Raw genomic sequence first — 16197 nt, 5'->3', positions numbered from 1 at the left:
TGACTTCTGTTCATTAACAGATGAATGGAGAGAGAAAATGTGATATTTATAAAAAATAGCATATTACTCTGCCATAAAGGAGAAACTTGAGTCATTCGTAGGAAAATGAATGCACTTTGAAATAAATCAGACACATAAGCTTAAATACCATATAACCATATGCAGGAAACACAAAATATAAATAAGAAGCAAAATAAAAGAAAGATAATAGGAAGTAGGGAGGAAGATCTTCTACAAATGGGAAGGGGACCAAGAGATGAAGGGAAGGAAGAAAGCAGGAAGGAAGGAAATTTTTAAAAACATAATTAAGAGATGTTATATACATGTACTAATTCCCCACAAGGAATGTAATCATCATGTACTAAAAACATATACTAATAAGAAAATTAAAACTGGAAGGAAAAAAAAACAGTCATATGCACTGCTAGGAAACACTACCTGGGCAACGAAGTGCTGATCTGCAGTCTGGGCAAAGCCGGAATGACCTCCACGGTGGAGCCACTGGTTTTTACTCCCAGAAGATTATCCAGCAAACAGTCACTGAAGACACCAAAGACGGTGGTACGGTAACCTGGAACACAGGACAAACATCACTTTGCAGGGCTTTGCGTTGCACACCACTGCCAAAGGAATGAAAAGACCACGGGTTTCCTTTCCAGAAAACTTGTCCCATAACCTGCTTTTGCTCCATTATTTCCTCCTCCAACCCAAAGACCATCAATGTCTTCATGCATAATAGAGATGACAGTGGCACCTGTAACCTGGCTCATGAGGCCAACAACGTCCATGCTGGGTGCATGAGAAGCCCCATGAACACTATAAATCTGTACAATTTACTAATCAGTATCCTTTCCCTTTAGTAGTTTGTTTTTCAGATTTGTCCATCTCTAAAAGGAGAATGACAGTTAATACTCCTTCCAGGACATACTGTAACTTAATGAGTATTTGAAAAACGCTTCAGAATCCTCTGTTGAGAGATGAAAGTTCAAGAGCCAATTATTGTTATTATAGCTGCTACGTGATACAGCAAATCTGCGGTGTGTGCAGAAGTACCGTAATTTAAGATTAGCAAATCTTCTGTGTTAAAAAGAGGTCTATTGGTTAGATAAGCACTTTAAATTGTTTAAGCAAAGCTTTAAAATGGCTTCTGAAATTTCAAGAGATAATTATTATAAACAACATTTACTGTGCAACAAAATTAAAAATACCTAACCACTACATGCTTACAGCAACAACTTTTGTACATTCTTGTTGAACTGTTTGTCCCATCATAAAGAGAGGAGAGAGCTACTCCCTGCGGGATGAATCACACTTTTCTTCTCTTCCCTTCACTTGGCTTGAGGCTGTTCTCACAGCACCCACATTCCCTTCTTTCTACCGTGAGTTTTCTGAAGGGCTTCTTTCCCTGGAAAACATTTGCTTCCTAGAAATCCCCCTCTGCCACTAAGCCCCCTCTACTTGCCTCCCGTGGAACTTGTTATGGTGTGGTTGTTATCCATTGAGCAGTCATTATTTTATAATTCTTAATAAAAATTAGTGATTTTTCCCCCATTGCTTAAAACCACTGTACCTAACCTCAAGTCAGATCACAAAAACTTGGTACTGTCCATGAGGACACCTGACAACATAGCAAGCCCTTTCAACACCCTCCATAAGGCACTCCAGGCTCAAACACAGCCCGCCAGCACCAAAGACAGATGACCCCGTTGCAGACTTCTCAGTGTCGTGCCAGCATCTGTCCCACATTTCAGGTCCATCACTCCCTCTGTCTGTCTGCCCCACTCCACTCCTGTCACAAGTAAACCCTGCCTCTGTTATGGCCACTGCCACCAGGACTATCTCTGGCCCCTGGCAACTGAGAGACCATCCACGCACCTAGGCTTGCTGTACTCCAACACTGCAGCAGCCTTGCCCCATCTTCCTTCCAGGCCTGTGACAACCACTCCCTGCCCCAGCCACCTACCTGGGCATCCACGGACCTCAGATGTAAGCACAATGGTCTCTGCTACCACCAGTCTTCAAGCATGCTGTTCTCGCTGCCTGGAAGTCCCATTTTCATGGTACTGGGGACTGAGCCCAGGGCTTTAAACTGTTCTAGGTTCCCAACCTGTTTGTTTGCTTTGCTTTTGAGGCAGGGTCTTACTAAGTTGGCCTAGCTGGATTCAAATTTACAATCTTCCTGCCTCAGTCTCCTAGAATGTGGGATTATAGGCATGTATCATCAGACCAGGCTCTTGAACTCCCTTCCTATATCCTGTTTCCCCATTACCCATTCCATTCGCTGGGATAATTTCCAGTGGGCTGTTAAAACTCAGGATCTTTGACAGGCCTTTAATGATACCCCTCCCTAGTTTTCATGTTCCCCATGCTGGACTCAATCTCCACAGTGCTCAATGCAACACATCTGCCCGACTCTGCTGGTTCCAACAGGGAGCACCTTTCTCAGCCAACAAATATTAGAGGTCTATTATGTGTGAGGCTATACACTACACACTGACAATGCTGCTAAGCAAGACAAGCAAAGCCACCAAGGCAAAGGTCTATGAGGACCCAGCCACAGGTGACACAGAGGAGAAAGGCATATAGAGCACTACGGGAATACTGCACAGGGGCCAGGTAGAATAAAGGAGCTAAGAAAAGACCTGCGCTGGGCACTAGAAGCAGCACAAAGCATGAGGTAGGAGAGCCTGGTAAAGGCTCAAGGAATAGAAGCCCTTCTGGGGCTGAAAGGAGCCTGTGAGATTCAAGTAAGGAAAGGAAGGGAAAGGAGGGGATCCCCAAAGTGTGGGTCACACAGACCCAGGGATGCTTCAGGCACATGACGGCACTAGTACTTCTGGTGAAGAAACAGAAGGAGCAGACCACAGGAAGACAAATCTATTAACAAAGGGGTCACGAAGGCCAGTCCAAAGGCTTTTGTGATAACCCCTGTAAAGGAGTCAATCTGTAAGACAGGAAGTGGCCTTTCTTAGTAAGTGCTGAGGAGTCAATGCAGAGATTGTGGAGGCTGGCAGACAGGAGCTAAGCATGACTTTCGAAAAACCAGGACAATTCACTCGAGGTGATGCCTTCACTGATGAACTAACTGGAGAAGCAGAAGTGGTGTACTCCAGTTTGACATGTGATTAGCGGGTGCCCACAGGATATCTGAGGTCATGGCTGGATATGCAGGTCCAGGAAGGAAACCTGGCCCTCAGAATCATCAGCATACCAGGACTTGCAGACAGGCAAGTGTGTGGAGATGATGGGGTCACCTGAGGTAGGCGCTGAGAAAGAAGTTGATGGGAGGGAAAGAAGGAGAAGAGAAGGAAGAGAACCAGTGGAGAGGCACAGGGAGAAGTGAGGGGAAGCAGAGGGAAGGAAAGAAAGAAAAGGAGGGGAGCCCAAGAAGGGCCTTTAGAAGTGACCAGATGGGCAGCAGAACACCCAGAAAAGGGTAGGTATATAGCTCAGTGGTAGAACGCTCCTCTCTAGCATGCACCACCAAAAAGAAGGAAAAAGAAATCCCAGGGGTATATGTCCCCGAAAGCGAAAAAAGATGCTCACCATGGAAAAAAGGTGACTGCTGAGCAGTAAAGTTAGAAATAAATCAAAAAGTGGCCCTGGATTTAGCCAGGAAAGCAAAGGACCCCAGAGACAAGAGTTTTGGTGGGGTCATAGGCTAGATCCAGGATACAGAATGCTCACATCCAATGTGGAGGTGTCATCTGTGTGAACACACAACTCTTTGATGAAGTTGGCAAACAGTCTGTCACAGATAAAAGGAAAGCATAGCATTATGAATGGCCTAAACACTCCAAGGAAAGCTGAGCAGTGTCTGAGGATGTCCTGAAGGAAGACTGGTGGAGGTGGGAGAAGGAATGTAAGGAGTCAGAGCACAGAGCACACACCTCCTACCACAGCAGGGACATGACAGGTGTGTCCTTGTCCATATATCACACACTCAAAACCATTTTATTCCAGGGCATAACAGATAGAAATGCTATCTTTCTCATTTTCTTTCTGTGCCACACCTCCTGCCCAATCCTTTCATCATCTTTGAATTGGTTAAGACTAAAAGGAAGGACAAGCTCAGTTCAGGCCTTCATGAGGAAATACCAGCAATCTGCAGTCCACTGTGAGCAGAAACCAAAACAGAATCCTCCTTACCATTCACGGTGATGGTTCCAGTGGTCTGTGGGACTCCAACGAGCGTCACTGGGTACAGACCAGACTCTGCTGGCAGTGAAAGTGCTGCAGGGAGAGCCTCAAACTCCACTCCACTGGTGAGGAGCCCCTAGAATGAGCAAAAGGACATGTGAATCTGTCCTAGTCTATAATCAGTTGTCAGTACCAAAAAGTCGTCAGTCGTCAGTACCAAAAAGTCGTCAGTCGTCAGTACGCCTTGAGACATTTGCCACAGGCAAGCCCAAAACTGTGGGAACAAAACCACTAAAAGCTTTTACAGAAAAAAAAAAAAAAAAAAAAAAACACAGAGGCCCTTAGAAAAGAACTAAAGTATTTTTAACACTAAACAATCTGGACAGGACAGCACTGTAGGCATTCAGCTGATGGACAATTTTACTCACTATTTTCTTGTGTGTCTTTTGTTTTGTTGTGTTGTGTGCTGTGTAGTCTTACCAAGTAGATGTACAAACCCAAAGAAAAAATATTTTATTAATATGAAAGAAAATGCAACACAAAATATGAAAATACATGACCACCTAATGTCCCTCCAATGCATCTATGAATTATCAATTTATTTTAACATGTATCAGGCAATGAGCTGGCCAGTGAACAAGACAGATTCCCTGTCCATGATAGGAAACAGTAAAGAGGTGTCAGCTCTAGGTATTTTCCAACATTATAGTAGTGGCCCTACCCAGTGCAACAGGGCAAGAAAACAACAGAAGAACCGACACACAATCAAGTATTTACTAAATAAATAAATAAAGCTATGAATCTAGGAAACCCTTTGGAATCCACATCGAAACTTGAATTACAAGTACATTTAACAAACTGACAAAGTCAGAAAAACAAAAAGCAAAGAGATGTCTATAGTCTAGAAGTAAGCAATCGGAAAGCAAAGTCTTTTTTTTTTAAATACCATTAAAAAGAAGAGATCAAAACCATCAATAACCTTGGAACAGAGCCAAAGAATGATGAACAGGATTTTACAAAATAATGCTGAAATAAATTTTAAAAGATCTCAACAGGGAAGAAATCTTGGATTCTCTTAAGTGAGTTTGTTTTCTTTACTACAGTGGTCAAAGCAGCCTGAACCAATTTTGGGTGCATTACAGAACTAAGCCCACAAGGCAAGGTCTTTAAGAGGTATTATCAAAAATATAGTGAACACTGCTCTCAAGCACCATCCAATAGAAAGGCAAGCTTGTAAAAACATTACGTATGTCTTATTGACCCTATTTGCTGAATCAGGGTCTGTGCAACTATGGCTCTTCCCCCAAGTTCAATATAACCATAAGAAGAAAACATTTTGAATCAATTCAGGACACAGAGGCAGCCATGATAGTACAACTAAAGATATTCATGAAATAGGGCTCCCAGAACTGCTTCAAAAAGTGACAAGAACAACAGGGTGAAAGTCAGGAGAGTATTTCAAAGAGAACTAATGGCAATGTGTCTTTTACAAAACGGATTTTTTTTTTCGGTACTGGGAATCGAGCTCAGGACTTAGTGCTTGCTAGGCAGGTGCTGTGCCACTGAGCTATGTCCCTGGCACTGTAATGCATTTTTAAAATTTAGACATTCACCATATTTTTCAATCATACTGCCTTTGAATGAATGTACATATGCTGTGAAGTAAGTTCTCACACTGGAACAAAGGAGATAAGTAAGGCAATAAGAAAGGCAGAAAAGAACCATAGGAAATAGACTGCAAGTGGCAGCATAGGTGTGAATGCAGGATGTAGAAATAAGTCCGTCTAAAAGAACAACTGAAGAAATTCATAACTTCCAAATCAGTTCTCCAAAATATCCTGAAGAGATAAAGAAGAGAAAGAGATTTCAAAAAGAGATAAGAAAGACTACAACTCCAAGAACCCCAATAGAAAGTAAGAAACTGAAATAATTAAAAAGGTCCAAAAGGTACAACAGATATTACGAAAAGGGAAAGAAGCTGTTCAAAAGGAGAAAAGAAGAAAGGGGAAAAATATACTCCCAATTGTGCAAGACAGCTAAGATAACTGTATTACTCATTCTATTAGTCATTGAATGGAAAAGTTAGTACTTGTATTTTTTGATCAACTTTGCATGCCTAAATCTGGTAATCTGAGCAACTATTCTGAAGACAACAATATGCAATATAACAACCATTGTTAATTTCCTATCATCTTGTTTTAGAATTCTCTATCATTTTATTGGGTTTTTTAATTCTCTTAAAAAAAAAAAAAACAGGCATGATGGTGCATGCCTGTAGTCCCAGCACTTGGAAGACTGAGGCAGCAGGATCACTGCAAGTTTGAGACCAGCCAGGGCTATAAAATGAGCTCAAGACCAGACTTAACTGCATAGCAAGACCCTGTCTCAAAAAGACAAAAAATAATAATAATAATAATAGAAAATCTACCAGGCAAAGCAAGCAATTAAGGGGGAGAGGAACAACAATAAGAAACTAATATGACAAGAATAAGCCAAAGCATCTCAGTTATAACCATCAATATAATGGTTTCAATTGTCTAATCAAAAGAAACAGACTGACAGGGTGGGTCGAGAACATCATTCAACAATATGCTGCATGCAAGAAACACATTTCACTCAGAAATAAATTCACAGACTAAAAGTCAAAGGACAGAAAACAGGAACTCAGAAAAAAACAGGGGTAGCTACCTACTTGCAGAAAAAATAAACTTCAAGCTATTCCCCTTCTTGGTTTTTTCCCAAAAGAATTAAAAACATCAATCACAACAATATATACACACTTGTTTAAAGAGGCACAGTCTCTAATTGCCAAATCTTGGAAACAGCAAATACCCATAAATGAAGAAGATGTGAGGAGTTTTGGTTTTTTTTAAAGGGGGAAGAAAAACAGTAAAAGGGTACAAGTAATACGGAATTTCAAGAAAAAAAATATACACTAAGAAATCACTAAATAATAGATTACATATTGTCATCTTAGAAACAGTTGTTCAAATTACAAAATTAAAGCATACAAAGTGGACATTCAAACAGTGAGACTGTAAACAGTTCTGCTCAATGATCGAACAAAAACTTAGTAACATGGTTTTCTATCTTACACACTTAAATATACATGCAGTTGTATCCTTTAAAGCACTTTCTTTTCCTCTATTTTTTAAAATAACAATTATACATTTTGGGTTTTATTGCTCCCACAGTTTTTATTATTTTTTTGGAAGACAATAAAACCAAATGTGACAAAAGAAAGCAGTCAGTCAAAACAAAGGATGGACATAGTGCATGATGTAAAAACAGAATACAAGGGAATCAACAATGGTTACCATAATTCCTCTTACTATCTTAAAAAGAGTTGCCTATATCATCAGGTATAATAGAAATGAACGAAACAGTACAGAACAAAACCAATAAAACCTAAACATTGGAGACCTTACAGGACTTCAAAAGAAGATAATAGTCAAACCACAATGGGCCTCATAGTGAATCTTATTGCCTTCAAAGTGGTTGCATATAACCTCAAACTTGATACGACAAACAAAACAGAAGAGAGTAAAATCAGTCAAAAAAAGATGGGGAGAGCAATACTGGGGTTCAAATCAGGTTAATAGGAAAACAAAAAAGTTGCTATAATGTATCCTGCTATTTTTTAATTTATTTTTCCCTTAATTAAAAAAATAATAAAAAAATAAAAATTTTTTTTGGAAAAAAGAAGGGGAGATTGAAATAAAAAAGGACATAACAACAGAACAACACAAGTCAGAACAGAACAATTTAAGCTTCATAGTGTTTCACCACCAGATAAACTGATATAATAGTAGTTACCATAATGTCTCTTTCCTTGAAATATTTGAGTATAACTTCGTATACTATAGCATCAAACATATCAAGACAGTGTGAAAACATTCAAGAGAATGAAAGTATTACAGAGAATTTAGAACCAGCTAGTGGAAAATAAACAACGGTTTCTAAATTATCTCTTTGCCTATAAAAACTTTTGTTTATACCATCACATATATTAAAATCCAATAAGATACAACATGTTAAGACTGATGGAGACAGAAGAACAAAAGCCTGATGGGGCTACAAAACAAGATGATACTAAATCAGCACTAGCTATTACAATGTCTTGTTTTCTTCAAAATAGCTATTTGTACTATAACGCAATAAAATCGAACAACCCAGATTAAAACCATTCCAATTAATGAGTGAAAACATTATATGGCTTCAAACCAATAAAATTGGGAACAAGATTACCACATACTTTTATGTATTCTTATCATTTCTGACACGAGGGAAACTATTCGGTATTTATAAATGTGAGTTTGATTTATTTCACTTATGAGTATGGTCTCAAGCTGCATCCATTTATTTATAAATGTCTCAATGCGATCATTCTTTATAGCTGAGTAGTACTCCATTGTATAAAAATACAACTTTTTTATCCATTCCTCAGTTGATGGACACTTAGGTTGTTTCCAAGATCTGGCTATTACAAATTGTGCTGCTATAAACATGGGTGCACATATATCACTGTGGTATGATGTTTTCAGTTCTTCTGGGAATATGCCTAGAAGTGTGATAACTGGAACAAATGGGACTTCCAATCCCAGGTTTTTGAGAAATCTCCAGAATGACCTCCACAATGGTTGTACCAGTCTACACTCCCATCAAAAGTGTAAGAGAGTCCCTTTTTCCCCACAGCCTCTCCAGCATTTGTTGTTGGTGGATTTCTTGATCTTGGCCATTCTTTCAAGAGTGAGATGAAATCTCAGTGTGGCTTTAATATGCATTTCTCTAATGACTAATGATGCTGAACATTTTTTCATGTATTTGTTTGCCGTTTGTATTTCTTCATCTGAGAAGTGTGTATCCATCTCAGATGCCCATTTTTGGATTGGGTCTCTGAATTTTGGGGGTCTGATTTTTTAAAATTCTTTATATGTTTTAGACAGAAGTCCTTTGTCTGAGGGACAGTTCACTAAGATTTTTTCCCAGTTTCTAGGTTTTCTTTTCACTATGCTGGAGATTTCGTTTGACATGCAGAAAATTTTTAATAAGACATGATCCCAGTTACTGATTCTGGAAAGTATTTCCTGTGCAGTGTGAGTCCAGTTCATGAATTCTCTACCTACTCCTATGTCTTCAAGGTTTTTACCCAATTTGTCTTCCAATACATTTAGTGTTTCTGTTTTAATATTCAGATCTTTGATCCATTTAGGTTTTATTTTAGAACATGGTGATAGACATGGGTCTAGTTTTAGTTTTCGGCATATGGAAAGTCAGTTTTTCCAACACCATTTATTAAAGAGACTGTCGTTCTTCCAGTGACCATGTTTGGGCCCTTTATCAAAGATAAGGTGGTTGAGTATGTTTGTAGTTATGGTTGTATCTTCTAAACTATTCCACTGATCTTAGGCTCTGTTTTGATTCCAGTACCATGTTGATTTTACTACACTTGCTTTGTAGTATAACTTCAAGTCAGAGATTGTGATGCCTCCTGCCTTGCCTTTACTGCTTAGAACTGTCTTTGCTATTCTAGGTCTCTTCTCACTCCAGATGAATTTTAGGAGTGACTTCTCTAGATCTATGAGGTATGCTGATAGTATTTTTATTGGGATTGCATTGAATCTGTATAACAGTTTTGGGAAAATGGCCATTTTCACAATAATTATTCTTCCTATCCATGAGCAAGGGATGTCTTTCCATTTTCTGAGATCATCTTCAATTTCATTTTTTAGTGTATTATAATTTTCCCTGTATAGGTCTTTCACTTCTTTTGTGAGAGTAATTCCTAAATATTTCTTTTTTTTTTTTTTTTTTGGTTGCTAGTATGAAGGGTATGGCTTCTCTTATTTCTCTCTCTGTGATTTTCTTATTAGTGTAGAGGAATGCTATTGATTTTTGAGTATTGATTTTGTATCCAGTTACATTACTGAATTTATTTATTTATTATATCAAAGAGTCTTTCAATGGAGTTTTGGGGGTCTTTCCTGTAGAGTATCATGTCATCTGCAAATAATGATAATTTAACTTCTTCTTTTTCTATCTTTACCCCTTTTATTTCTCACTCTTGTCTAATTGCTTTGGCTAGTGATTTTCCAGTACTATATTAAATAGGAGTGGTGATAAGGGACATCCTTGTCTTGTGCCTGATTTTAAAGTAAAGGCCTTCAATTTTTGGCTATTTAGTATGATACTGGCTGTTGGTTTGTCATAGATGGCCTTTATTATGTTGAGCTAACGACCATCTATTCCATTTTTTCCAAGGTTCTTTTTTTTATTTTTTTAATTTTATTTTGAAAGTATACAACAGAACAAGTCAGAATAAAGCCAACTAAGATTGTACAGTTTAACTGGCACAGAACTTCACAGCAGGTTACTGGGATAACAGTAATAGGTATCACAGTATATTTTGTTATCTTTATAATAGTTGTTCTTTCAATCAGGTATATCAAAATGAGATGAAAGATAGAACACTATAGAACTTATCAAAACAGAATATTGAATAGAGCAGTACCATTAATCAGAATAAAGCAAAACAGTAATAAAAATATTTGCCTTCAAAGAAATGGTAGAAGGAAGTCCCCCTTATTTGCTATGGTCAACCTCCCAGAAGATGCTCAGATTTCTGGTTCCCATTTGCTAATGGGGGGGGGGATAGGGGAAGTGGGATATTTGACTCTAGGCCATGTAGCAGTAGATTCACTACTGCTTAGCAGGGAGGCAAGATGGTCATTTGGTTTCACAGCATCCTCAGTTCCAACATGGCGCGGATCTCAGGAGACACTGCTGGTTCTCCCCCTGGAAGGGCTGCAGTCTGCCACACTGCCTCCACTTACCAGGGAGGGGAGGTGCTTGCTTGGCTTCCCAGGGTCCTGAGTTCCAACATGGCGTGGATCTCAGGAGACACTGCTGGTTCTACCCCTGGAAGGGCTGCAGTCTGCCACACTGCCTCCACTTAACAGGGAGGAGAGGTGCTTGCTTGGCTTCCCAGGGTTCTAAGTTCCAACATGGTGTGGATCTCAGGAGACACTGCTCTTTCTGCAAGGTTCTTATTATCAATGAATGTTGGATCTTATCAAAAGCTTTTTCTGCATCTATAGAAATGATCATGTGTTTCTTACTTTTGGTTTTATTGATGTGGTGGATATGTAATTATGTAACTATTGATTTACGTATGCTGAACCATCCCTACATGCCTGAGATGAATCCCACTTGGTCATAGTGTATAATCTTCTTGATGATTTGCTGCATCCTATTTGCCAATATTTTATTGAGGATTTTTGCATCTGTGTTCATTAGGGAGATTGGTCTGTAGTTCTCCTTCTCAGGTTTGGTACTAGGGTAATATTTGCTTCCAGGAACAACTTAGGAAGGATTGCTTCCCTTTCAATTTCATTGAAGAGTTTAAGGAGTGTCGGCATTAGGTCTTCTTTGTATTTCTTGTAGAATTCTGCAGTGAATCCATCTGGGCCTGGGCTCTTCTTTGTAGGTTAGGACTTCATTACATTTTCAATTTCATTAATAGAAATTGGGTGATTCAGCAGTTTTACATCTTCTTGACCTAGCTTTGGTACTTCATATGCTTCTAGGAATCTATCTATTTTTTCTTTGTTATCAAACCTTTGAGAGTAGAGGTTTTCAAAATAGATGTTGATGATCTTCTGTATTTCTAGTGGGTCTGTAGTGATTTCACCTTTTTCGTTCCCTATTGCATGAATTTGAGCTTTTTCTTCCTGTTTTTTAATAAGGTTGGCTAGGGGCTTGTCAATTTTATTTATTCTTTCAAAGAACCAACTCTTTGATTCATTGATTTTTTGGATTGCTTTCTTAGTCTCTATTGCATTGATTTTTGCTCCTATTTTTATAATTTCCTCTCTTCTCTTGGATTTGGGCTTGACTTGCTGTTCTTTTTCTAGATGTTTGAGGTGTAACATCAGGTTATTTATTTGTATTAGTTCTGATTTCCTGATGTGGGAACTCAGTGCAATAAATTTTCCTCTGAGGACAGCTTTCATTGCATCCCACAGATTCCGGTAAGTTGTATTTTTGTTTTCATTTATTTGTAGGTATTGTTTAATTTCCTCTGTGACCCACTGATTACTCAAGAGTGTGTTATTCAATTTCCATGTGTTTGTGGGATTTTTGCAGTATCTTTTATCATTAATTTCTAATTTCATAGCGCTATGATTTGATAATATGCAAGAGATCATTTCAACTCTTTGGCATTTATTTAAATACGTTCTGTGAGTTAATATATGGTCTATTTTAGAGAATGACCCATGTAATTCTGAGAAGAATGTGTATTCTGTTGTTGTTGGGTGGAATAATCTGTATGTATCTATCAAGTCCATTTGTTCACAGGTGTGATTCAGTTCTGTTATTTCTTAGCTGACTTTCTGTCTGGTTGATCTGTCCATTGGTGCCAATGGTGTGTTAAGATCTCCTGTTATTATTGTATTACTGCTGATTTGGTTTTTCATTTCTGTTAATACTTGTTTTATATAACTGGGTGCTCTGGAATTTGGTGCATATATATTTAACATAGTTCTCTCTTCCTCTTAAAGTTTTCCCCTACCCGGTATGTAGTGACCTTCTTTATCTCTTCTGATCATTATTGGTTTGAAGTTCACATTGTCTACAAACAGAATAGCTACCCCTGCTTGTTTTTGGGTTCCTGATGCATGAAGTATTGTTTTCCGTCCTTTGACTTTCAGTCTGTGAGTATCTTTTTGGATTAGATTGGTTTCTTGTAGACAGCATATGGTTGGATTTTGTTTCTTGATCCATTCTGCCAGTCTGTTTCTTTTAATTGGTGCACTGAGACCATTTACATTAGTGGTTATAACTGTTATATGTTGGTTTATTGTTGACATGTTATCTTTCTGCAGTTGCATCTTTATCTTTCTGTTCTGTTTAATTGTCTGCTTTGTTTAGTGGTTTTTTCCCTAAGTGTATCTAAAACTGTTTTTTAGTATTCTTTGCAGGGTTGCCTTGATGATCATGAAGTTCTTCAGCTCTTCTTTGTCGTGGAAGTATCTTATTTCTCCATCCATTATGAAGGACAGTTTTGCAGGGTACATCGTTCTAGGTTGGAAATCATTTTCCTTTAGGATCTGGAATACTTCACTCCATGCTCTTCTTGACTTTATTTTTTGTGCTGAGAAGTCTGCTGTGATTCTGATAGTTTTTCCTTTATAGGTGATCTGTCTTTTCTCTCTGACACCTTTTAATATTCTATCCTTTTGTTTGATTTCTGGGACAGTGATTATTATATGTCTGGGTGTATTTTTATTTTGGTTATGGCTATTTGGAGTTCTATATGCTTCATTGATCCTGATATCAGTTTCCAATCTCATGTTTGGGAAACTTTCAGCTATTACTTCTCTAAATATCCTCTTGACATCCTTTATGTTGTCCCCTTCTTTTTCATTTATCCCTATCAACCTTATGTTATTTTTCTTTGTGTCATCTTGCAGGTATTGAATTGTTATTTCCTGATTTCTTGTTATTTTTAAAAGATCTTTCCTTTCCTGTTCACTGGCTGCAATCTTGTCTTCAAGGTCTGAAATTCTATCTTCATATTCATTGAGGCAGTTTTTACAACTTTCAATGGAATTTTTTATTTCCTGTATATCTCTTTGCATCTGCTTTATGTATTCTGTTTCTTATATTGTTCATCCAGAGATTCTAACTTTTTGTTTAGTTCCTCCAATTTTTTAACTGTGTCTTCTTTAGCTATGTTCAGCATCTCCTTCATTTCTTTTACCATTTCTTCTTTTACCTGAGAGATTATTTCTAGTTTGAATTCCTTTAAAGCTTCCCAGAGTTGCTTCTTTATTTTGATTACTATTATTTCAGATATTTCATGCATATGGCATGTACTTTCTTCTATGTACATGGCTCCTAGGCTTTCTTGGGATGGGCTGGATGTTTGAGATTGCATTTTGGTCTTTTGATTTGTCATTTTCCTATATTTTCATGTTTCAAGTGTGTTCCAAAGCTTCCCCTGGGCATGTTGGAAATTGTCTCCTATGTCCTGGGTTCCTGGGTCTCCTCTGGTAGCGTAGCTCCCTCCTTGGGCAGCGAGGCCCCCAGATTAAAAGAAGGTTGCCAGGCTCCTTTCAGGTAGACCTAAAGCTTCCTCAAGCTACACAACTCCCCACTCTGGCAGCAAAGCTCCCCTGAGGGAAAGAAGGCCACCTGGTAGGGTCCAGGCAATCCCGAATCCTGCTAAACCCAATCTAGTGTGGCTGAAAGTCCAGTGGGCCCCCAACCCCCTAGAGCAAGGATCTCATACTCTCCCGGGGATTGGATGTTGTGTAACCATCCACCTCCTTGGATGGCAAAGCTCCCCAGGCTGATAGAAGGTCCCCCTATGGCCTAGGTAGACCTCAAACCTGTGAGGAGTTTTAATATACAATCAAGTACCACTTAGCCATGAAGAAGGGTAAACTTGAAACATTTCTAGGTAAACAGATGCATCTTGAGGCCATACTCTTAAGTGAAATAAATTGGACACACATATGTAAATACCACATTGTTTCTCTAATATGAGAAAATGAAAGTGTAAAAGTATCAAAATGCATAGTAGATATTGTGAAAACAGGAAGACAATGCTCAAATGGAAAGGGGAACTGGCGAGGTGGTGGGAGAAGAAGGAAGGGAAAAGAAAAAAATGAGGAAAGGAAAAATGGAAATAAAGCTTTTGTAAATAAGGAGGAGAATGAGGTTTGAAAAGAGGTAGGGGAATAGGAAAAAAAGAGTCCAGATATATCATGTACAGGTATAAATTCCCAAAGATGAATATGATCATTATATACATCTAAAAGTTACCAGTAAACTTTAGTTAATTTTTAAAAAAACAAAAAATTTTAAGAAAATATGCTATTTATTTCTAAATTTTTGTTGGACAGTTGAACAGAACTGGTTGCAGTCTCATTGTTTGAATCCCCACTTTATATACTCCATTGTAATATCTTGAATAACTATTTGTAAAAGGACAATCTGTAATCATCAACTAGTGATTTCTTACTGTTTATTTTTTCTTTGAAAGTATGTATTATTTCTATCCGTTTTCTGTTTTGTCTAGTCTTTCTTTAAATAAATTTTTTAAAAAAGACACTATATTACCCAGTGCTGATCATCAAGTATCATGATGTGTAATCCAGCAATACTATTATTCTTTGTTCAGAATGACTTTAGCCTGCTTTAATTTGTTTAATCTCAACATAAATGAAGATATGGATAACTGCATGTATGTTTAAGTGTATAGGATTGACAACCATTTTACTAAGTTTTTGTTGGACAGTTAAACAGAACTGTTTGCAGTCTTGCTGTTTGAATTGCCACTTTATATGTTCCACTTTTGTATCTTGAACAACTATTTGTAAAAGGACAGTATGTAAACATCAACTAGTGATTTCTTACTGTTTATTTTTTTTCTGAATGTATGTATTATTTCTACTCATTTTCTGTTTTGTTTAGTCTTCCTTTAAACAAAATTTAAAGAAAGAAGAAGAAAATATGGTATTTACATATATTGGAGTACTAATCTCCCATAAAGAACTTGAGTGATTAGGAAAACGGATGCACCTTGAGACCATAATGTTAAGTGGAACAAATTCAACACACTGCTTAAATATTATGCAATTTCTTTTATATCAAAAAACCAAATTATAAATAGCAGAATAAATGATAATAGTAAGGAAATACATCTTTCTCAAAGGGGAAGGGGATCAAGAAATGAAGGAAGGTGGCAAGAGGGGAATGAAAGAAATTTTAAGATGTGTTACATAAGTGCACCAACTCCACACAAGGAATGAAAACCTTATGTACTGCAAACATGCACTAATAAAAAAATTTCTTCTAATGCAAATCTATTCACAAAAGAAAAACTACAAAATAAATATGTCCGTCTATGTGCATATCACGTGCAGATGTTTATGCAGAGGTGTATAAGCATGTACTTGTGTATATGCAGGTACATATACATTTAAATGTAACTGTGTATGTTTGCAGAGGTGTACATGTAGATATAAATGTAGGCATGTGTATGCAGAT

General features: G+C 37.8%; 1 protein-coding gene across 6 annotated transcripts in view; it reads right to left on the bottom strand.

The window, feature by feature from the left end:
• The window catches only part of Trappc9 (trafficking protein particle complex subunit 9), a 703342-nt gene that overhangs the window by 514993 nt on the left and 172152 nt on the right, over positions 1–16197 (bottom strand). For all 6 annotated transcript variants that reach the window (XM_063231022.1, XM_063231023.1, XM_063231024.1 and 3 more), the window contains 2 exons: positions 4150–4276; positions 439–571 (listed from right to left, as the gene is read on the bottom strand). In XM_063231022.1, coding sequence (XP_063087092.1) covers positions 439–571; positions 4150–4276 — 260 coding nt within the window. The remainder of the gene's footprint in view (positions 1–438; positions 572–4149; positions 4277–16197) is intronic.

Source organism: Cavia porcellus, unplaced genomic scaffold, assembly GCF_034190915.1.
Source record: "Cavia porcellus strain 051 isolate PalLab524CR breed Dunkin Hartley unplaced genomic scaffold, mCavPor4.1 scaffold_19, whole genome shotgun sequence".
Classification (NCBI taxonomy): Eukaryota; Metazoa; Chordata; class Mammalia; order Rodentia; family Caviidae; genus Cavia; species Cavia porcellus.
Note: the sequence above shows the minus strand (reverse complement) of the source record. Positions and strands in the feature narration are given on the sequence as shown.